Here is a 23,760-nt window from a genome sequence, read left to right on the forward strand (position 1 = left end):
TGCCGACAAAGCAGGTAACAACATTGTCTTTGTTTGTAAGGCTCATAATATTAATTGCATTCTACAAGAAGTTGGATTTAATTCTACAAGTGGTAATCATACTTATACTTATACGTCCCTTTCTAAGGAAGAAATTCTTCGCCCGTCAGTTTTGAATACTTTTAATATTCCACAGAGGCAAAATGAATTTGAACTACCCTATACATATTGGATTCCGAAACTTCCTAAAAATCCTTACAAATAAGAGATACATAACAGGTTCCAGTAAATGTTCAACCAAATATCTTTCGTTACTCCTCACTAAGATATTGACAGTAGTGAAGGAAAGACTTCAAGAGTACTGTGCAACTATATATTCAAGAAGTGGTGTGAATCAGATGTGGATACGTAAAAATTCTGAAGAACTTTTGGACAATTTGAAATCACAAGACTTTACAAAAATCAACAGCTTAAAAACTTACGACTTCTCAACTTTATACACAACAATTCCCCACGACAAATGAAAATCCAGGCTTTTTGATATCATTGACAGCTGCTTCTTCAATAAAAATGGAACTCGTAAATTTACTTACCTCGTCATTGGTCATTTGCAAAATTATTTATTTATAACAGATTCTGATTGCACACATAAGTACTCTGAAGTTGACATCAAGAAGATGCTTGAGTTTCTGATTGACAATATCTATGTGGTTTTTTGAAGACCAGCTATTCCAACAATCTATTGGAAATCTCATGGGTACAAATTGCGCTCCGTTATTAGCAGACTTATTTTTATATTCATATGGAGCAGAATTTATGCAAAATCTTATGCGTGAAAAGAAGAAGACACTTGCTGTGGCCTTCAACTCGACATTCAGATATATCGACGACGTATTGTCAATTAATAATTTCCATTCCTACGTCGATACGATATATCCTGGTGAGCTTGAGATAAAAGATACCATAGAGTCCGACACATCTGCTTCTTATTTGGGCATTTTACTTGAAAAAGACACTAATGGTGATCTAACAACCAAGGTATATGAAACACGTGATGACTTTAACTTTTCTATCGTCAACTTCCCTTACTTATGCAGCAATATAACTTCATCACCTGTATACGGAGTGTATATATCTCAGTTGATTCGATACGCAAGAGCATGTTCTACGTATGAACAATTTCTTAAACGAGGTAAGTTAATGACAAGCAAGGTGATAAAACAAGAATATCAACAGTCTCATTTAAAGCCATCATTTCGTAAGTTCTATGGTCGATACAATGACCTTGTCATCAAATACAATTTATCATTGAGTCAAATGCTGACTGACGTTTTTCATACCAATTGTTAGTCCATTATTTATACACTGAATTCACAACAGATTTTTTCCGTTATTTCCTGGTTATGACAAGGAGCACACGGCGGGTGTGACAGGTCGGCAGGGGATGCTCACTCCTCCATGGCACCTGATCCCACCTCTGATGTTTTGGAGGTCCGTGTTTGCTCTTCTCTGATTTTGTTTATTGTTTAATGGACTTTGAGATTGAATACTGTTCGTTATCTCCATATCCTTGTTTCAACAATGTATTGTTGTATGAAATTTTATTCCATACCTTCTTTCTAGACGTTATAATGGTTGAGCCCTCACAATTTATCGTTTTCAAAGGGTTCTCTGTTGCCCCTCCCCCCTCCTCAAAGTGCAAAAAGTGGTCGATTTTTATCGTCCATTAAATATTTTTTATGCTTGCTTCCATGTTTTATGTGATGCAAAATTAAAAGCTTGTCCTGTAGAGATACTAGTGACAAAATATTAAGAGCGCTTCGCTGCAGTGAGATGACAATATATATAATTATGTTTCATAGTTTATGATATCTATGACTAGAATAAGTATAAACTCCAATTCACAATTGATTTGTCTAAATCAAAAATAATAAATACCCCTGTACAATGTCGGTGAATTAATTTATTGTACTCTCCAATCACGAAATTTGTATACGTACACGTGTACGTACATGAATATATAAATCATATTATTGACGTTGACATCAAGTATACTGTGTACGTCAAAGTTTCGCGTACACGTTGTTACGTCATTTGTAACTAAACCTATCTACATGTTTTACATTCTGTACCTGTAAAACAGCCTGTAATATTACATCTCATTTGATAAAAAACGAAATAAACGAAACAAAATAGGGATAAGTGTTTCTTCTCTGTGATTGTAAATTAAAATGGCGCAAAATTTGATGTTACTTGCGTCTCTGGAGGAGGACGATGACCTTCTTTTGTTTGCGAGTGAGGGAGATTAAAAATATTCATCAGTTTATCGTAAGTTAGAGATTGATGAACTTAGCAATGATCCGTTCCGTAATTTGTTTAGATTTAAAAGAGATTATATGAATAGTTTGTTCGAAGAGTAAGATTTAACAGGCAAGGTTTTGTGCCAAAACAGGACTGTATGTTCTGGAACAGAAGGTTTGTGTTTTTGCATTCGCCGATTAGCGTACCTAAATATATAACAAGACCTCTCGCATATATTTAGGGGTCCAACTGCGGAATTGTCATACATTTTACAACTTTTCTCAAGTCCATCGATATAAGGCACGGGCATCGAGAGTTTCATTCAACCTTGGTTGTTGAACGCAAAGCTGGATGAAATGTCCACAGCCGTAGGTAACTGCGGAGCCCCGCTGTTAAATGGCTGGGGTTTTATAGACGGAACGGTGAGGCCAATTTGCAGACCCCAATCTCATCAGCAGTTAGTGTTTAATGGCTATAAGAGAGTCTATGTTCTCAACTTCCAATGTATAACGACACCTGATGGAATGATAGCGCATCTCTTTGGTCCAATTGAAGGTCGATGCCGGTATGTTACGAGAAACGACGTTGAACATCAACTGAAACAATATATGAAAAAGGCAAATAATGATGTGTACTCCCTCTATGGTGAACCTGCACACCCATTATCATCCTACCTTATACCTCCATTAATATTTCGAGGAAGGGTAATCTCAGAAATCAGATGCGCTTTCATAAAAGAATTCGTGAGAGTGGAAAATTTTAAATCTTTTTGCTTTTCTTTATCAAAAAATCAGTTTTTTTCTTTTAAACAGTCGACAGGGTAAGTTTGGGATTTTTTCCTTTTCGGTGCTCCAAGCTCATCGTCTGAAAATCAATTAAAAAAACAAATATACACCTTTATATATACAGTGGAGATAATTGTGATCAAAACATGTTATGCTTATAAATCAATATTGTCCGGGGGATATGGGGGATTTAGAGGGTTAAGTTAACCTCCCCTTGTTTCTCATTAATTCTGTTACTAAGGATGCATTATTAAGCGGCAAAGAAGAGTTCGAAGGTACAGTTTGAGCTTTATTGTGCCCTAAAATTTTAATGTTCTTAAGAAGGATATGAAATTGGCTTTAACAATAGTAAGGAAGAAAGGGGAAAAAAAGAAAGAAAAATCAGGCCCCAAAACCATAAACTGAGAATAGACTAGTCAAAATTTCAAATTTTAATATCTTCAGTTCCATTTGATATATTAGCTTATAAGTTTGCAACTGTATAACATACATCAATTCAAATATTTGTTAAAAGTTTTATTTTATTATCAAATTTTTTTCGAAAGTTATATCGATTTGAAATTTTGACTTAAGTCTGTTCTAGGTTTATGGTTTTTCTTTCTTTTCTTTTTTCTCCTTTCTTCCTCATCTTTTTACTCAAGATATTCGTCCAGCAGAGTAGTTTTTCTGTCACTTCTTCACCAACAGTTTCCACACTGTCTTAATTTATTACCAAATTAGATTTTCGATCTACATGCACCCATTATTGTCACATAAATACGCAATTCTGTAAAAATATAATAAAAATATACATTTCTGTTTTTATTCATTATTTATTATGATAACAATGTTGATGCTGTAATTTCATGCCTTAACAAAGATGAACGCAACACAGACTAACTATGAGGATACGCGGAGCCACGCAAGAGGAAGTTGCAACTGCATTTAGTGTACATCAATCGGCTTTGCAGCGGTTTAACGTACGACTCCAACATTGTTAAAACATGAAAAATATGGCCTACGATTTATGCATATTAATGAAAGTACGACGAAATATCATAAGATTAATCAACACACGTCGGAATCTTTCATACCTCATTTGAAATCACGTCATTTTAACAAGTCACTTTACAATCCATTTTAATAAAACAAAATTCTATAAATTTGGTCAGTAAATATACATATTAAATAATTAGATAAGATATCTTTTTTTCCTCCAAACTAATTGAGAGTTTGTATGAATTAACAGATAATTAACTAATTAACAACAGAATGCCAAAAAAAGAAAACATATTTACATGTATATATGTACAATTTTCTACCATATTACAGGTTTCGACAGTCCATGGCAGAAAGACTAGTCTTTATAAACCGTTGAAGCAACAATTATCATTATATATTTCCATTTTGTAAAAGATATGTTTTCAAAACTTGTACCTTGAACAAACCCCATTAAAGATGAAAATTGTAATTAAGGATCTTGATCCTCAAACTAAACATATTCATTTACATCAAGTGTCTAAAATGTCCTCAAGCATATTTTCTCTGACGTCTAAAAGTGTAAAGCAACTTAACATCAAGTGCATATTAAATTTACTTATTACCTTATTACAAAATTCGCAATGTTTACATACAATTTTCATCGCTAAAACCTAAATAAAAAATTGATTAATAATCTTTTTGAGAGATCTTCTCTAGCTATTTATTTGGGTTCAACAATTTATGTATTTTACTGAAATAAGACATATAAGGATCTAAAGACAGAGTAGCACAGCATTAATTTTCCTCTGCTGCCCATATTTGTTTTGATAATCATTTTTGAAAATTCCTTTTTACTGTATATAATGCTACAAATGTTTTGGCATTTTGTAACATATTCATCAATGTAGCCCTGTATGGTCCACAGTCCAATATTCGAGATGCTTAAATGTGACGGAAAAACGTTGTGAGAATTCTTGAATAATCCTGGCAAAGATTCAAGTTGTGCATTTCTGTTAGTGGCAATAACGACCATATCTCGCAAGAGTAGAGGGCAGACGGTAGCACTATCCTTTCCATATTTCTGCACATAAAACGGGATGAATGTCAGAGTTATTAACACCAACAGAATATAAAGAGTGGATTTTTGATCTCGCAGTTTTACACACTCACTCTGTAAGTTTATCACTTTCCATATTCGCCTAGAGAAGACAACCAGCATACGCTGTACTTTCAGACTGAGGTATTTCACTACCAAAAAGCACACCGCTACAAGATATGGAACACTTCTTGGTTTTCCTAAATACATTAAAAACACTTTTACTTGGATTATAATGGAGCCTCCAAGTAAATGCATAGTTTTCTACAAGGTTGAGTAAACATTTTTAATGAATTTGGTGAATTGCTCATAAAAGCAGTATCATGTACTAATGGAATAAGTGGAATGTGTAAATCACCCAGTTAAAGGTCATTGACAATTTTGCATATATCAAATAATAAATCATTAATATACACAAGAAACATAAAAGCACTAAGTATTCTACAAATTGGAGTTTACATCACAAAATGAAACAAAACACTTGCTTTCTTTATACCAGTATTTTAAATTTTACCAAAATCTGGATTCTATTGCAATTAATTTGTAAAACACATTTGTATTGGGCAATGCGCTGACGTTTGAAGCAGTCAAACGAGCCTTTACGAGCGTAAAAGCTTTTCATTGTGACCTCATAATAGAGTGACGCAAAAACACAATGCTCGTAACGAATTTTATGTAACAAAAACAAAAAACAAAATAAGACGTAAACAAAAAACAAAATGGAAAGAGTGTATTAGAATGGCAATAACTGATCTTCTAATTTGACATTTGCGACCGTTAATCCTGATTCAACGGTCGCAAACGTCTGTTTTACCGGCTCCGCTTACGCGTCGCCGGTAAAACTCAGTTTGCGACTGTTAAATCAGCATTAACGGCCACAAATAACAAATTAAAAGATAGTATTATATGGAAATGATTTGCCACTTCTAATTAGATTATCTTCAACTTTTGACAAAAGTATTATTTCGAATAATTTACTAACTACAGATGTCAATTTAATTCCTCTGTAATTGGTAGGAATACATTTATCTTTGTATTTACTTTTATAGATAGATGTCATTGTTCCTACTTTAAAAATTTCAGGGATGTATTTTTCTTTAATTATAGCATTAAAAATTAACCACAGTTGTTCTGCTAAAAATGACCACTGTATATAAGGTGTTCGTTAGTAGGAAAATCTGATCCAGGAGCTTTCCTTTTGGTGAGCTGATCAATTTGGTATTTGACTTCTTCAATGAATATAACGACCCTTTCCGTGAAAAAGTTATTGATGTTCTTAAGATCATTATCGATGTTCTGCACAGCTTCATTTATAAATTTTGTAAAATCTTCATCAAATTCATCTGGAAAGTACTCTTCATTAGCAAGGTCAGAATAATATTCTTGCCATAAATTACAAATGTCAGTTATGTTCTCAGCAGCTTTTCCTTTATAACTTAGTATGGATGGAATAGATGAACCTGATCGTTTTTTTATTTTTCCATGCTGTCCTATAGAATGTTTCTTTGTCAATTTCAGCGGCTTTGTCAATTTCGTCAAATATTGAATGGCGCCAGTCTTTTTGTGCAAATCTGTGCAGTTTTCTGATTTTAAGTTTTGACTATCCATATTTTACATAATATTCCTTTTGTTTATCTCTAGTAGATCCCATATATTTCCTAGTCCTTCTAGAGCATCTCATTTCATAATGAGCGTTGTTAACACGGAATTTTTCCATGCGGGTTGAATCTTCAATGTGGTATATGTTGATCAGAAGAGCTAACAATGAAGCAGTAATATGGACAGGGAAAGTATCAATATCATCTTTATTTGGGGCTTTTGTATATGCTGGGCTTAAAAGATTAGGAAACGAATTCTTGAAAGCTTCTTGTTTTGTGGTGTCAGCCAATTACCATTTTGGAACGTTTCTTGAATAGTCTGGAGGTAACTGGGCGAAAACACTAGCTATGTCAATTTTACAAAGCAAGGGAAAATAGTCAGAACCATTATGGGCAAAGTCTTGATATGTTTCTTTATTTTTCACTCTTCTAGAAAGACATTCTGGAACAAAAATGTAATATAAACATGATTAATTTTTATTTTTGTTTGAAATGTATGTTCAATTCGGTTATCAGTCGAAAATATACTACAAAGGTTTGTGTCTAGCATATTTTCCGTGAGTTTGAGTTTGGACTGCCAGATTTATTCCTAATATCTGTATAAAAATCACTACATAAAATTACAGGATAAGTATCACTTAGTTCATCAAACATGTCAAATACATACTGCATCAAACGTTTATATTCCTCATGATAGTGGTTTGTTGAAAGAAGGATGCATCCTATAATAAACAATTGGTTCGATCTGTAGGTAATTTGAATAACCATTATTTTTTCTTTCGTTGTCTTAAGATCTTGTGCAGAAAAGTTACTGTTATTTCGAATCAGAAATGCAGTCCTCCCTCTAGTGATGTTGTTTTTTGTTGTTCCCGGTGTTGCAAACTTGTAATATTATCAGCATTGATGCATGTAAACATGATAAACAGTTTTTCGGTAGCCAATGATTCGATATAAAAACATCTGCATTTTCTTTTAAAATCAGATAGCTCTGATAGAAAGATGAAAACGCCATGAACATTCCAGCAAGACAGAATCATGCGGATAATCATGAAAAGTGTAACTGTCAATATGGATCGTCTGTGTTCTAGGGTCAGGTTCAGTGTTTGTCTTTTTGCGGATTATCCATCCTCTTGCAGAAATAGTTTCTGGCCAGAATTTTGGGTCCTGTGTTTTTTCGTTGTCATCTTCATCAATACTTACAAGAATTACAAATGTTCGAAATCTTTCTGAATGATGTGCCAGAAGAAATATGCCCGACACTTAAACCTATATATTTACATCCACTGAATTTTGCCTCCTTTATTTCTTAAGAAAACCCATTGCCGTAATCAGTGCATGAACTACACTAGGCACGTCACCTGTACAGATTTCTTGATTAGTGTCTGTCTCATCAATGAAATGAACAAAGACGTTTGCATCATTGATGCAATAATTGATCTTTTTAATCCTACATTAAATGACTATCTAAATAGATATAAATCTTAATAATAAAATGTCTTTCTTTCGTTGTTAATATGGGATGAATGTCGCAGCTATTGCAGAAAAAATTTACATTACTTGCTTACGCGGGTTATGGTTTTTTTTCTGCAACAGCTGCGACATTCATTCCCGTACTAACAACCAAAGAAAGCATTTTATTGTTTAGATTTCTTCACACCATTCACGAATATCTTAGGGCCTCCTTAAACGTTGTTCCTTGTGCCTTAATGTAAGTGTGGGGTTTCATTTTGTGTTCAAAACTAAGTTTCTTTATATATTTATTACAACATAAGCCTCTCCCTGACTGAACATTTTCTATAGTAAAACTTCAACAAAAAATTGTGACTATCTTCTCTCCCTTTTTAACAAAATCGAAATGGGGGGTTGAGGTTGCAAACCCCGTAACCACCCTCGAATTCCGCGTCTTACAATCATATCCTGTGTATAACCAGTTCTATGTGAGCAATTATATCTCACACTACAAAAACAAGGAATGAATTATTCACTTTTAAAGACTTTTAAAGACACAAATTTACACATAGGACTTGAACAATGATGTAAGCGTCAGGAATTTACGACTTTTTTCAAGGGTTAGGGTGTTTTATCGACATCTGTATATTACCGGTAAGCAGAAGAGAACTACTTCTTTCTTGTTGACATTTTGAGTAAAGTAGGACGGACAAATATTTAAAGTTGATGTTAAATCTGTTGTCAATGATGACAAGTATAAAGATAAAAATTTAAAGTTTTTATAAATAGAGACTATGAATTGAATTTTGCGTGTGTATTTAAGAAATGAATTTAATGTTTGAAGATTCATGAGGTTATGCGCTAGCGTTAGCACTATATGATGATTTGCCGGCGTGAAGCGTCAATTTTCATATACCTCATGAACCTTCAAAAATTAAAGTCATTTCTTATATTTACATTATATATTTACGCTCACGGAAAAATAAACTGCATCTCATTTTGTACAGAATTTATTTGAAATGTAAATATTAAGTATTTAAGATTCAATTATCTCGTATGTTACATTCGTGAAAAATAATTAGGTAATTAAACGTATCAACCTTAGTAAAGGTCAAGTTTGATTTCTATTAATGCAGTTACATGTAATGTAGGACACTGTAGGGCTATTATATAGATGCCTCCACCATCCTCTTGGGAGAGTTTTGTAATATTTTTTAATACAAGCAAAGTACACATATATCTACGTACAGGTGCTCTTTTATTTAACTTCCCAATTTTTTGATCTCTAAAGTCATGATTTGGCGCCTGCGCAGTACCATTTACGTTATCTCTACAGAGCTTTATATATACTCTATATATAATAATCGAAAATCAAACCTCGCCTTAACCAAGGTAAGTTTCCTAATTATTTGAATCGAGACAGAGAAAAACCATCTTTGACTCCACCTCTATTGTTTCAGTATTACCTTGTTTTGTTAGTTATTGAGTTCTAATTGCTTATGAAATGGAATACAGTTCTATATCTTCACCTTTTTATTGATTAAACTTCAGCAGACAACTTATTGCGAAGTACGTTATCTTCAAACACTATAAAATATAGACAATTTGATTTATAAATGATATGTACTCTATTCTACTTCTGAGATAAAATCGATAAAACAAATTTACCAAGAGGACAGTCCGATCTTATTTTCTCCATACTAACAAACAGGTAAAAGGGATACATTTCTATCAACAAACATAAAAATGAGACGTTTTAATTTAAAACTTGCTAAAATCCGTTATATTTTAAATACTTGGTTTATTTCAAACCAAAGCAAAAATTCTTTCATCCGAATAAGACGGGAATTTTGTCAAGTCGCAAAGTTATTGGACATTTCATTTTTGGTATCAATACGATTAAATCGGTCATTATATGGTACAAAATTGTGTCAAAGTAAAGAGACAAGAACAATAAATGCTTTCGTTTTATCGTAGAAATATAGAAATACGATCTCAGAGCCAGTATCAATGATAATAACTACAGACAAAATTTAAAAACAACAGGATTTTATATTTTTCCTACAAAAAGGAAATCACTTTTCGAACCGTCCCGGTGATGATACTGGTACTATAATTTGATAATATAAAAGCTGAAGTCATCACGTTTATCATAAAATTCTGTTGTTTGGTTACAAGTTAATTCTTTTCAGGCACAAAACCAAAATATGAAACATACGTGTAAGATTCTGTGGTATTTTAAATTATTATTGATTTTATCATTATTTAGAAAGAAATTCTTATTTTCCCGAACAAATGTTTAAATGTGAGAGAAGATGACTTATTCTTATAAACAAATATTGTTTTCTTTGCCCCCTCACCCCGCAAGATAATTTTGTTAACCAAAGTGAAATAAATCTCTCTGATTAATAGTTTCAGAATTAAGAAATTATATATATGAAGAGTCTTGGTCCCCATTTTGACAGAATACATAATGAATATTGTGCTTTATTATCTGTTCTCTTTCATACATCATTGTTCATTATACACATAGGTTTTTTAAAATAAATTTTTAGGTTTTCTTAAATGTTTTCCTATTGCTTAACAGTAACACACATTGGTAAAAAAAAAGAATGAAATGATCTGTACGTAAGCCCTTAAAATACCTGTTGCAGAAAAATTTTCATAAAATTAACATCAGCATTTTGTTTATTTTCAATCATGTATGTTCTAATCTAAATCTATGATAAGAAGAACTTTAACCTTAAACATTTTATTGTTGTTTTAATTTATTTCAACTCATTGTGATTTTTTTCAGCATATGAGGTCCACTTCATGGAACTATTAGCATTTATCCCTCAGTGTAAAGTACATCAATCCTCTCAGTGTCAGGAGGACACAGAATACTACTGTAATACGTGTAAAAGTGATCTGTGTCTTCTGTGTAAAGAGAGACATGTTGTTGATCTAGATACCATATACCACGATGTTGTGATTTACCGTGAGAGGAATGGCTATATTACAAAAGAAGAGATATGTCAAAGACATCCACACAGATTCTATGAAATGTTCTGTCAATCATGTAAACTTTCTATCTGTTTCGAATGTACAGAGCATAAAAAACACAGAGTACAGGACCTTAGAGCAGCATATAAGATAAACAGACAACAACAAAGAGAAATCATTCAGGACATCAGAAGTGAAATTCTATTTAACAACTGCTTTCTTCTCGCAGAAATCAAAGCTGATATAAAAACATTTCGCCAAAAAATATGCATTTTTCAATTAAAGATGTCAGCAAAAGCCAAAAAACTAGAATACCTTATAAATCATTATATGGTCGGATGTATAAGGTACATGAGACAAAGAAATCATCAAATTAGAAAAATACACAGAAAAGTTGCCGATTTAGAATCATATAAAAACATATATAAACAATCATTAAACAGACCGGCAAGCTTCCTTTTATTCGTACAAAAATGCCATGTTCCTACGACAAACGACACTCTAACAAAACTTCCTCTTTTCAGACTTGAGGAATACTACATGGATATAGAGGATGTGATGTCTATAATGAGTGAAATGAAAATCATTAAAAAGGGGAAAAGACAAATAGAAAATAAATATCTTTTAGAAAGAATGTCTCCCGTTTTGCATAGATTTTTCGAAGTGTCAGGAGTTGATTCTGTAAGGCATATTTCCTATGCGACATCAAACCGGTTCTGGATCAGTGATTGGTATAACAATATAACTTTGACAGACATACAAGGTGATTTATTATATCAACTAACAGAAATAAAACAATTTAGATATAAAGGCACACACACCGTAAATCGTACAGGAGATCTAATTTATATCGACAGGGATCATAACATTAACATGTTGTCTATAGATAACAGAACAGAGTTTACAATGATAACAAAAACAAGACCATGGGAACCATGGTGCGTCTTCTTCTCCCATTCCAGTGGGAATCTTTTAGTCGGTGAGTATAATACTGCAACAAGGATGGGCAAGGTAACACAGTATAACGTTACACGACAACAGATACAAACGATACAAAGCAACAACAAAGGTCAGGGACTGTACAAGACGCCTATGTACATAACGGAGAATCGCAATGGAGATGTTATTGTGTCTGACTTTTGGCGCTATGCTGTTGTGGTGACAGATTGTGAAGGGCGATACCGCTTCTCCTACAGAGGAGATACATCAGAATCACGACTAAATCCACGTGGAATCTGTACTGACGCGCTGTCACACATCCTGGTGTGTGATGAAGACACACACTCGGTACATATGATTGACAAAGATGGATATTTCCTTTTAAGGATACTTACTCAAAAACAAGGGATATACAAACCAGCAGGCCTGTGTTATGATGAAAAAGCCCACCTTCTCTTGGTAGGATCACGATGGAAAAACTGCGTATATGTATACAGATACATAAAAAGGAAGAACAAACTCAAATATTTATATCCCCCGCTTGAAATGCGGGAGGATATATTGTAATTGGTATATCATTCCGTCTTTCCGTCTGTCTGTCCGTCCATCCATCTGTTACACTTTGGGTTACCCATCTCTTATCCTCATCTCCTCTCATACTACAGAATGAAATTTAATGAGACTTTCACAGAATATTTATTATATAGTTTTGCACCTCTTATTTACTTTTTGATCAGACAGATGTTTTGGGTTTTCCAGAACAAAACATTGACACTGTACTTTAATACTGAAGGGCACCCATCTTTTATCTGCAGCTCCTCCTATACCACTAAATAAAATTTAATATTTTCTTTTCACAGGTTATTTATTATCCCGCTTCAGACAAATTTGTCGATTACTGATTGGATCAAAGCTAATCACATGACGCCCTGAAATTTTCCGTATTACGTCTCCGTCAAGGCGTAATATGAAAATCGGGCACGCGATTCCGTTCGAAACGTTGTTATTGTAAATAAAAATGGCGGCTAAGAAACGGTTTACGTAGGTAGTTTACATGCATGTAGTTAAATTTCTTGTTACCGTAACGATATTTTATGTTGATTGTTATTGGATTAAAACATACTATTTTCATAATATGCACAAATACTTTTTTTATATCGAAAAAGGTCTTCAGCGGGATAAATTCGTAACACAGTCGGTTAGTGACCTAATACGGATTCATACAGGGTGTGAAATGGAAATCCGTATTGGGACTCGACTTCGCCTCGCCCAATACGGATTTCCATTTCACACCCTGTATGAATCCGTATTAGGTCACCAACTGACTGTGTAACTAATAATTACATAATGCCACTTGTATCTTTTATTTTACTTTTTGATCTGACGCATATCTCAGATCTCCAAGAGCAAAACAGGGACTTAGTCATGAGAAATCATATTGGAGGCAGGGGTATCATTTAGTGAGCTTATTGCTCAAAGTGCCTCTTGTTAAACAATGGTATTGTGGACAAATAAACAAAAATGAAAAACGAAAATAAACACTTACTTATACACAGACCCAAGACCTACATAAATTGTCCACCTATCAGAGTCTTGAAACGTACAAATATAAGCATATATATTATCGTAGTGTCTGTTTTCTCCCACTACGTGCCTGTACTCATTAGTACTAAAATATCATGATAGCTGCGTTCATAGAAGGACTTTGAACTCACCCTCTTCCTCTGTGATATCTAATCCTTTCTTACATTCTCACAGGTTACATTCTCACAGGGCAAACTACCACATATATACACATGTATAATGCGCTCTTACTCATATCTTTGAAATGTTATACAACAGGAATAAATTTTTATAATTTTATGAAATTATCTGAAACATTTACACAAATTTTACAAAGAACGATAACTCTTCACAGTAAGATGTTTTACATTTAGACAAAGCTAAATTTCTGTCAAATTAGCAACTTAAAGCTTTTTCACAGTAATAAAACATTATTAACTTAAAATAAATATAAAGCATCCCTTTTTCATCAAGGTTTTGCATAATCACTTCTTCTCAGAAGGTTTCAATACTTTAAACGTAACGTCACAATTGCACCAAAAAAGTTCTGGTATTTTCGAAAATTTGAAGACGACGTGGTTGGATCCAGGCCCCTAGGAACATGAAACATCTTAATCTTAAGTCAAACTCTTTCAGTTGTTCTAACATCTAGAAATCAAATATAACAATGTATTATTGTAATTAACACAATACGTGTATCAATCAAAAGAAGGATATGGAGATAACGAACAGTATTCAATATCAAAGTCCATAAAACAATAATTATTAAAAAAATAGGAGCAGACAACAGGGACCTCCGAAACAACACAGGTGGGATCAGGTGCCATGGAGGAGTGAGCATCCCCTGCCGACCGGTCACACCCGTCATGTGCTCCTTGTCATGATTATGAAATAACGGAAAAGTCCCTTGTCAATTTAGTGTATGAATAGTGGTCTAACAATTAGTATGAAAACGTCAGTCAGGATTTGATTCAATGATAAATTGTATTTGCTGACAAGGTCATTGTATCGACCATGGAACTTACGGCATCATGACTTTAAACGAGACAGCTGATATTCTTGTTTCATCATCTTGTTTGTCAATAATTCAGTTTAAGTTGTTGATATTTAAAGCATGTTCTTGCGTATTGAATCAACTGAGATATATACACTCCGTAAGCAACTGAGGAAGGTACAGTATATTGCTGCATAAGTAAGGGAAGTATTTATCAAGTGTTTTGGTATCTTAAGAATTCGATCTGTATGGTTAAAGCATTCATACCTGTTTTACAGGTACTGTTGAACATTATATATTCTGCGACATTTTATTTTGGCGACTTAGCTTTTTTGTTTTTATTAACGAGACAAAAGTTTCGCGAGCTGTGGTTTCAGTAATATAATAATTTAATATTTCAAATATACACGAGAACAGAATTTTCGTGAGAAGACAGACAGCATAATTACGCGAAAATACAGTTTTTGAATGAAAAGTGATTTACAGTATTCTGTTAAAGTACGCACCCTTCACAGCATGTAATGCTATTCAAAGGCTCTTTCTCAGTGCAGTCAGCTACTCGAGATGTAACATAGATCCACAAGTTTTCGGGATTATCTAACCCTGTCAAACTTGTTTAAGAAGGTTTTATGATGAGTTTTATTAGAGAGCACTGTTTTCCCATAAAAATAAAGAACCTTTATAAAATTTTATCAGCTCAAATTGTAAATGTTTGGACAAAATGATGAATGATTATATGTAATGAATTGCGTACGTGTTCCTTGTATTTTCTATTAGGATATATAGCATTTTTACGTTTTTCTAAGATTTTAAATACTTATTTTCTTAAATTGTTTATATTAGAAGGTCACATATTTCTTTTTATTCATTACAAATGGGTAAACTGGAGTATGCTTAAGCACTTTTTTTTCTGAATATGATCACGTACAAACTCTGATGCCTGTCCTTGTAATATAATTTCAATACTTAAAACATAATGAATGTACGCTGCTTTGGAATCTCTTTTTATTATTTAAATCAGATCCTTCAGGAATGAATTTATTTTTAGTTTTAAATCAAATGAAGAGTTTTATTCAAGAAATAAAGAAAACTTTACAAGCGATTTAAAATTTGACTTAAGTCTAAGTCTATTTTATAATCCTGGGGACAGATAAGTCAAATTGATTAGCAAATGCCACATACAGCTGTATGTAACTTTTAATTGATTTGGGGTAATGTGGCTTAATCAAATCTACTGATTTCATAGCAATGTTTTTCTTCGCTTGAGAAAATCAGCAGTGTCTTTATGTAAGCCATGAATTCCTCTAATCTTATTCACAACGCCACGGATTGCCGATTATTTAGTGAACATGGCAAAATTTCAAAGTGCGTTAAATAGGACCAAAAAAAAAATTCTTTTCAAAGTGCATTAATATCGACAATATTGATGCACTTTGAAAAAAACAATGTGTATGGTCGATATACTTGCAAATCTTAGGTACATGTAAGATAAGTAATTGAACCTGTTGGATAACCTTTCGATGACAAGGTCACTTCTGAATGTGAAAGTGAGCGGTTTTGATTGTTCTAGATTTTGAAAATTCTTTCTCTCTTAAATGTTTTACGGTTCTTAATTTTCCCCAATTTGCATGCATTATATACGTGTAATATAAAATTTATTGAAAGTTTTCAATGTCATACCAGTTGTGCAAATACAAATATTTGGTTGGGTGTAGCATTGGCATCGGTACCGGGGGGGGGGGGGGGGGGGGGTTAGCCACGTAACAGTTTTGCAAAGATTTACATAATAAAGGCATTGAAAATTTGGGGCTTACCATCGGAGGGGGAGGGTCCATGTTCAATTTGCTACCGACGGCAATATATAAGAAAAAAAGATGACTGTGAAATATATTACTCGTCTTCTTCTTGTTCTCAATGAAGTTAAATCAATGCATGTAAATAAAAAAGTTCTTCGAAGATATAATGTTTACAAGTTAGTTTATAGATTTTTGTTTTACAGCTATATTTTTCAAAGTGCGTTTAATTTCTCCAAAATAAAAACTATTGATGTACACTCTTACCGCACTTTGAAAAAAAATTTCAAAGTGTGTAATTTTTTTCAAAGTGCGTTGCCACAGAGCACACAGCTTGTGTGACCGGTCAGCAGGGGGAGCTCACTCCTCCATGGCACCTATACCCGGCAACATTACACTTTAAACAATGCAAAATAGGAACAGAGCAAACATTGACCTCCACAACATCAGAGTTCGAATCAAGTGCCATGTAAGAGTAAGCATCCCCTGCCGATCGGTCATATCCGCCGTGTGCTCCTTGTTATGTACAACATTAAATATTATTTTCATATATACCTCATACTTGTAATTTTATTGTGAGATAAAAAATATTTGATATTTATATTTTCCATAACACATTTTCTTCATATCATGAAAAGAAGTAATATTCATTCGGAAAAAGTAACGCTCCATACTTCAAACTATATCTATTTGAATCTAATGTTATTGTTGTTGTTGAAAATCAATTTTTTGAATAAAAAAAAACGGTGAAATTTGGAGCAGATGGATATTTCACCTATTAGAATTGATTTTTAAAAGCTATCTATATGATCAATTGAGTGCATGCATTAGATCGATTTATTTAGACCCTTACATTACACTCCGACGTACTTTCGTACAATTTTACGGCAGTTTCAATTAAGGAGGATCTCTACACTTGTAAAGTATAACTGATTTTTGTTGCATGCATTTGTTTCTAATAATAGGCTCCATATCCGATCAAATAAGGTTCCAAAGTACTTCAATTTATTTTTTAGAAATATTTGAAATATTTTATTTATTTTGTTAAAATCCCTCCTATCTATATTTTTAAAAGCCCAGTGCTTTAAATTTCTCTTCAAAGTTTAGTGTTATAAAATATTGAAATAATAACCAACATAGATAAAAATAAAATCAACATAATTTTTATTTAAATTTACAAAAATAGACAAAAGAAAAACTAAAACAGCATTTTCTTGAGAATAGCTGGTTGGATCCTCTTCAATATCTGAAAAGATATATAATATCAAAGGGTAAAAACAATGAAAAAAAGAAATTGAAAAAAATTGAAAAACTGTCAAAAATTTATAAACATCACAAAAATTCAGGTGTGAGAGATCCGCTTTAAGAGTTGACTCAAATATCTTGGTACTGTTTTATTTTTATACATAAACTTCAAATAAACTCTACTTGCACAAGTATTAAACAAATGTCACGCAAGGACATTGAAAGAAGTTCGTATTGTACATGTATTGTTTTTCAATGAGTTTAAGCGAAAATCATCGCGTTTCCAGTCAATGACAAAGACATGTATTTAGTGAATTCACGGTATTGAGAAAGGTAGATTTACTTACCGTTTTTATCCAACTTGCATGTGTTATCCAGTGCTATACATAACAAAACAAGTTAAGATGGTAAATGGCCAAAAGCGGTAAAAGAAATTCCTATAACCAAATCCACACTTCATCTAAAACGTGCACGTTTCCCATACTTGTAAACAGCTGACAATCAGTGGTGATCAAACGTTTGGGTCATGCGAAATTTCACCGGGTATAACCATTCATTCGGGTGTATACAAATCGAGAACAGAGTATCCTCTAGTCGATGGGAAGATAATACATGTGTCTTATCTTATCAAATTTGCATTTTTGGGGGGAAATATTTTGCTGAAAAGCATATATATGCTTATTGGAGAAATAAATTTCTGAGCGTATGGCGTTTTGATACGTAATGATGAATTAGCATATGGACAAGCCATGTTTTATATCATTTTTTTCTCATCTAAAGTCTTATTCTAATAAGTTTATAAATGTATTATTTAATAATTAAATAAGTAGAAATTGAATAAATTGACAAACAATTCATTTTTAAAGAAAGGATACGTATTGGGCAATACACTGTATTAATTGATGTGATATAATGTACATTCCATCCACAATATCGCATGTTGTGTTATACTCAGTGATTTATCGGTGTTAAGTGAATTTGAATCTGATCTTTTGGGATCAAAACGGCGTTTTTACGGAAGTACGCCATGTTGTGACGTTGTAGAGAGCCCCCTTAAATAGGGAATATACGGAAAATATATTAATAAAAACGCGTAAAGAAGACATTGAATCGTAGTTTATGGTCTAATAAAATATCTTTTATTCATTTATAGAATGCATTTTTCTATGAGAAAATATTATTTGATTTGCCTCTCACTGCATACAAACTGCGTCATGTTTTACGAAATGACGTAACGTCGAGGTACATTGACTTGTTTATAAGTTTAAGGTAGGTAACGGGTTTACTGCATAAAAATTCTTACGAGAAAACATATCCTGAAAATTTGATATAATGTTCTTTAGAATTTAAAGCGTATCATCTGCAATTTTTATCAAATTTGCCTGAGTAGTTTTAATGTTATAGTACTGTAAACGCGGTATAGTTTTTAATCCTTTTTGACGCTTTTACCATTGAAATATACGGGAAAATGACTTTTTTAAGCCAATTTTAAAAAGGTTGGATAACTTTTTAAAGATGTAGACGAATTATTCAGGAATTTGAGATGATGTAAAATCAAAACCATTAATATAAAAAAAAATCAATATGTCTTCTCGCTAGATTTTTTGCTAAATAATTTCAAATTTTCTTTTAAAATGCTAAAATGTGGCGTTCATGGCGTTATTAATATCTACAACGTCATTTGTTGAACGTAGTCACTTTTACAGTACGAGTTTAAATATATTGACCTATGGAATATGGAAGAATTAAAAGGTGATAAGGATACAGAATTTAATTTCATTCATCATTTAATTTATTGCGGAGACATATTAGGATGACCAGCAACTTATTTTCACTAGTATTGTGAAATTCATATTCTGATCACAAAGTCAGAATGAACGGTATAAATAATCCTCGTGCAGCGACATTAACATGCAGCGACAATGTTCACCGCGAGTGAAAAAATACTAGTACCTGTATTTTTAGGAAATGCATGGTCAATAGGATTTCAGGCATAAAACAAAAATTTGATCACTTTATTTGAAAACGGTAGGAAAAACATCTCTATAATGAGAAAATAAGTGGGCGGGGAGGGAGGGGGGGGGTTACCTGCAATGTTCTTTCTTTATTAGTCGCAAGCTATAGTATACTCAGTATTGCTCAAAATCTCAAGCATTTTTTAATTTCGAGTTTTCTAAATTAAATTTCAATACGCAAAATGTAAAACACTTGCATTTAGCTTTCACACGTTGAGCTTTTGTCATAAAATTATATGGAAAAAAAATTATACTTGTAAATTGTTTACAAAGTTTTGTAAGTCTCAAAATCCAGGTGTTTGAATAAATTTGATTTTTAAATGCACTTCACAATTTATTAGCAAGCAAAACAATGCGAGTGCACGAGATTTTAATACATAACAACCAACCAATATTAATAATGATAATTAAAAAAAACCCCAGGAAAATACTTGTAATTAAATATAACTCGTTTTTAGTGATGAAGATTAATTTCCATCCTGATTTGAAGTCAAGTTCCCCTGAATTTCAACTAACGTGCGCACATACAATCCCTCAATTTTCTCGCTAAGCATTTTTTTATTCATGATAACTTTCTTTCTGCAAGCCATAACTTTTACGCTGATTTATTCTGATTGACTTTTAGCAGTTTAGTTACACTTCAAATATAATTTATTGCTTTCATTTGGTATTGTATTTAATTAGTCTTAAGACATTACATATAATCACACCAGAATTCAGACTGAAATTTAATTATAAAACATGTACGAGGTTTACGTACATAAGCATGCACTTTGTGTTAAATCTACTTTTAAATTCGTACAGACTTGAAGTCATTTGCAGAGAATAAAACGGCAAACAACGTGACGGTGCCTTTGTGACGTAACTGACGTCATAATAAAATGTGCACAAAACAACCGCTCGAATCGTCAAAATTGTGTACCAAAATTGATGACAAAAGCAAACCCGCGACCTACCTTAACTAACGACAAACAGCAAGCTGTTTTTAGTTTTGATATACTTTGATAGTTTCCTATAGGTTTTACTAGCAAATCACCCCATATTGTGGTACTAATAAGAACTGCAGATTTTGTATGATGTCATACTTAAGTTTTTCCATACAAATTAGGTTCCGCCCTCTTTCTGTAGCCTTAAGGTAGAACCTATGTCGGAGAAGTCTTTGTCACAAGATTTTCAAACTTTTCATAATGATAAATTAGCACTTGCTTATCAATCAGTAAAAAGCACATGACATGTTTCCTTGTTATTAAATGTGGTGCAGCCAGTTAAACATGGAATGATAAATACATACTTCGACTTCACAATTTCAGTCATTTTAGGGGTACTTGTCATGCAAAGAAGACAACAAAATCCCAGAATTGCTTCTTTAAACATCGTTGTTTTTATTATTTATTAACTGAACAGTATTAAACAATATTTCCCGAGAATAAAATTCTTTTTTATTCAATTGACATAAAAGATAAGTCCACATTTTCAACACTATAGGCAAATGAACTCTATTTATTTTCAGTCAATTTTCCGACCTACACACTGAAAATTTAAGTTAGTCACCATGACCTAAAAAAATAATCAGATTGATTGTCCTCCAGATGAGGGTGCAGTTAGTCAATTAGACAATATGTTGAGCTCATTTTGACGACCCGAGAAAATTCATACTGACTAAATCGATAGTCTACCTTGACTAATTAAAAGTCACCATGAGTACACTTTAACGATTTTATTTGACTGTATTCTTGTCATAATGATAGATTCCGATATTCAAAATGATTATCATTTCATATCAAAATGACTGTCAATTAGTTTTATTTCTAGGCATTTTGACGATATTGGAGATCATATTGACGATGCGCGTCAAATCATTTTAATTATCACGCATCAATGCCCTTCAGATACAAAATATAACAATTATACAACTAATGTTTGAACTATTTATTATAAAATTTCATAAATATGGTTATTTCATGCACCAAATATACACAAATAATAAACTGATCATCTTTAAAAAACATCAGATTTGCATATAAACATTGTAAAATTTTAAAAGAGATCATATACACCTACATACATAGCATACATAGATATTTATATATTTTCAAGCAAATTAGTTTTACTGTTTGTAAATGATTTCTAATCAATCAAATAAATAACTTCAGGTAACAGTCTCTCGTTGCACCTTTTCAGTTGTTGCTTTGTTTTCCTACCTCAGAGGAATATATTTACTGGTTGTTTTCTTCTTTGATCATTACAAATTCTTTTTCACAGGTCCTGCAACGAAGAATAGTCTTTATAATTTACTTATTTAAGTTGCTTGATAGCAAAAGTAAAGTATATGAAAACAAATTTATTTATATTGAAAGGAAATCAAGATATAAATTTAATTTAATACTACATGTAGTAGCTATATATGCAGTATTAAGAAGAAAATAATGAGTACCTTTAGTCGTTTAATACATACAATTAGAATGAATAAAAAATTACGTTTACCTTAGCAAATATAGCACATGGGAATGAAATCATCATCAGTTCTGTTTTCTTCTTGTTTGGCTGTTTTCGTCAGAAATGGATTAACTACAAACCATATTGTGATTTTTTTCAATGCCTTTATCATATACATGTATTATAAACAAAATACATGGAATAATATAGTAAGTGGAGAGTTAGTACATGTACATGGGACTAGTCCGTAGTTATCGATTTGTATTTTCTTTTATAAAATAGAATGTTAAATAATAACAAGTTCTATGGAAATCACCATTATACTGAAAATATAAGCTATCAGTACGTGTAATCCTACCTTATTTATTCTATTCATGGTAACATCTTCGTGTACCTAATGTGGTTTTCATCTTGTCTATATTCGTAACAATGCATTGTATTTTGATTTGTTTGTCCATTCAGTGGTAGTTGAGAGTCCATGCCACACTGTGAGTTGTAAAAGAATAATACCTATTTAATAATCGTTGAATTTTAGACCAAGTTCGATTTGAACTGTTTGCATAAATTGAAAATGCAAAAATCTGCTTGAACACAATCAACCCACATCCTAACCTACATGTATCATGATAATGTAAAATACAACAATTATTGATGAAGAATATCGTTTACCTTGTTAATAACAATACTATTTCTCTGTAGAACAATTTTTGGAATAAGTTTTTTTATAGAATTATTTGTCTAAAACATGAAAACAACAAAACATGACATACCCTGACTTCGAGTTTTCCAGGGAAAAAATGGCGACCGACGCTATTGTTTCTTCCCGCCAATAAATATAAACAAAATGACCAGTCACAAGTCAAAGTTGACCAGAGACTGGTAATGTTGAGGAAACAGATAGTCAAATTATATATTGACTAACTGAACGGAAGAAAATGACTTCAAATCTGGTCAACGTGACAAATTTTTGTTTTCAGTGCATTTGTAAATATATATCAGAAGTCTTTGTCACAATGTTTTCAATCTTTAATATAATAAAGAACATACCCAAATGATTACAAAAAGTGATTAAAATATATACCTTTCCCCTCTAACGAATGAGAGATAGGTTATTTACCGATACTAATATTCTTGACCTTTTTGCACTTACACGCATTTTGTTATTAAATGACTGTTCGGGGCTAATTTCAGCTTCAAAATGTTTATAAAAAATTGTACTTTTAATTTAAAAGCTCATATTTAATATAGAAATTGTAATAAAACCCCATGAATATGAATAATTAACAAATAATTATGAAATGGAATGCACATCATTTCATGATAGATATAACAAAATGTACACACAATCTACAACACGTACATCTTTGACTTAGACACATTTCATCAAGATATTACATTCTTTACCGGTAGTTGGCAACTGACGATTTTTTAAAAAGATTTTTGCATTCCTTCAAAATAGTTACATACCATTTATATTATTACAGGTTGTTGTATACATGGCAATTTCATCGCACAATATAGTCTTGAATTTGTCAACTTAATTAAGGTCAAGATCTATTAAATGAAAGGTGCCTACAGGTTTCTCTAATTCAAGAGATATATTGTCATTAAGCATTATATTA

The 23,760-nt window shown here is 32.3% G+C and overlaps 1 protein-coding gene and 2 long non-coding RNA genes across 3 annotated transcripts; 1 reads left to right on the plus strand and 2 right to left on the minus strand.

Moving 5' to 3' along the window:
- The first annotated feature begins 12,155 nt into the window (after positions 1 to 12,155).
- Positions 12,156 to 12,659, plus strand: LOC134252927 (protein wech-like). Its single transcript, XM_062735464.1, has one exon. The coding sequence runs from the start codon at positions 12,156 to 12,158 to the stop codon at positions 12,657 to 12,659; it is 504 nt and encodes a 167-aa protein (XP_062591448.1).
- A 4,930-nt stretch (positions 12,660 to 17,589) lies between these two features.
- LOC134252929 (uncharacterized) lies at positions 17,590 to 18,457 on the minus strand. Its single transcript, XR_009989042.1, has 2 exons — positions 18,035 to 18,457; positions 17,590 to 17,688 (listed from the first exon to the last, which is right to left on the minus strand). It is a non-coding gene; the product is annotated as an uncharacterized LOC134252929 (long non-coding RNA).
- Positions 18,458 to 21,239: 2,782 nt separating this feature from the next.
- Positions 21,240 to 23,126, minus strand: LOC134252925 (uncharacterized). Its single transcript, XR_009989041.1, has 4 exons — positions 22,909 to 23,126; positions 22,497 to 22,624; positions 22,187 to 22,270; positions 21,240 to 21,967 (listed from the first exon to the last, which is right to left on the minus strand). It is a non-coding gene; the product is annotated as an uncharacterized LOC134252925 (long non-coding RNA).
- Between the last annotated feature and the right edge of the window lie 634 nt (positions 23,127 to 23,760).

Source organism: Saccostrea cucullata, unplaced genomic scaffold (assembly GCF_032062105.1).
Source record: "Saccostrea cucullata isolate Sc308-1 unplaced genomic scaffold, CSIRO_AGI_Scuc_v1 ctg1557, whole genome shotgun sequence".
NCBI lineage: Eukaryota > Metazoa > Mollusca > Bivalvia > Ostreida > Ostreidae > Saccostrea > Saccostrea cuccullata.

Bases quoted from the DNA above. Each gene is read 5' to 3' on its own strand.
- LOC134252927 (XM_062735464.1), top strand. From the start codon at position 12,156: ATGGGCAAGGTAACACAGTATAACGTTACACGACAACAGATACAAACG.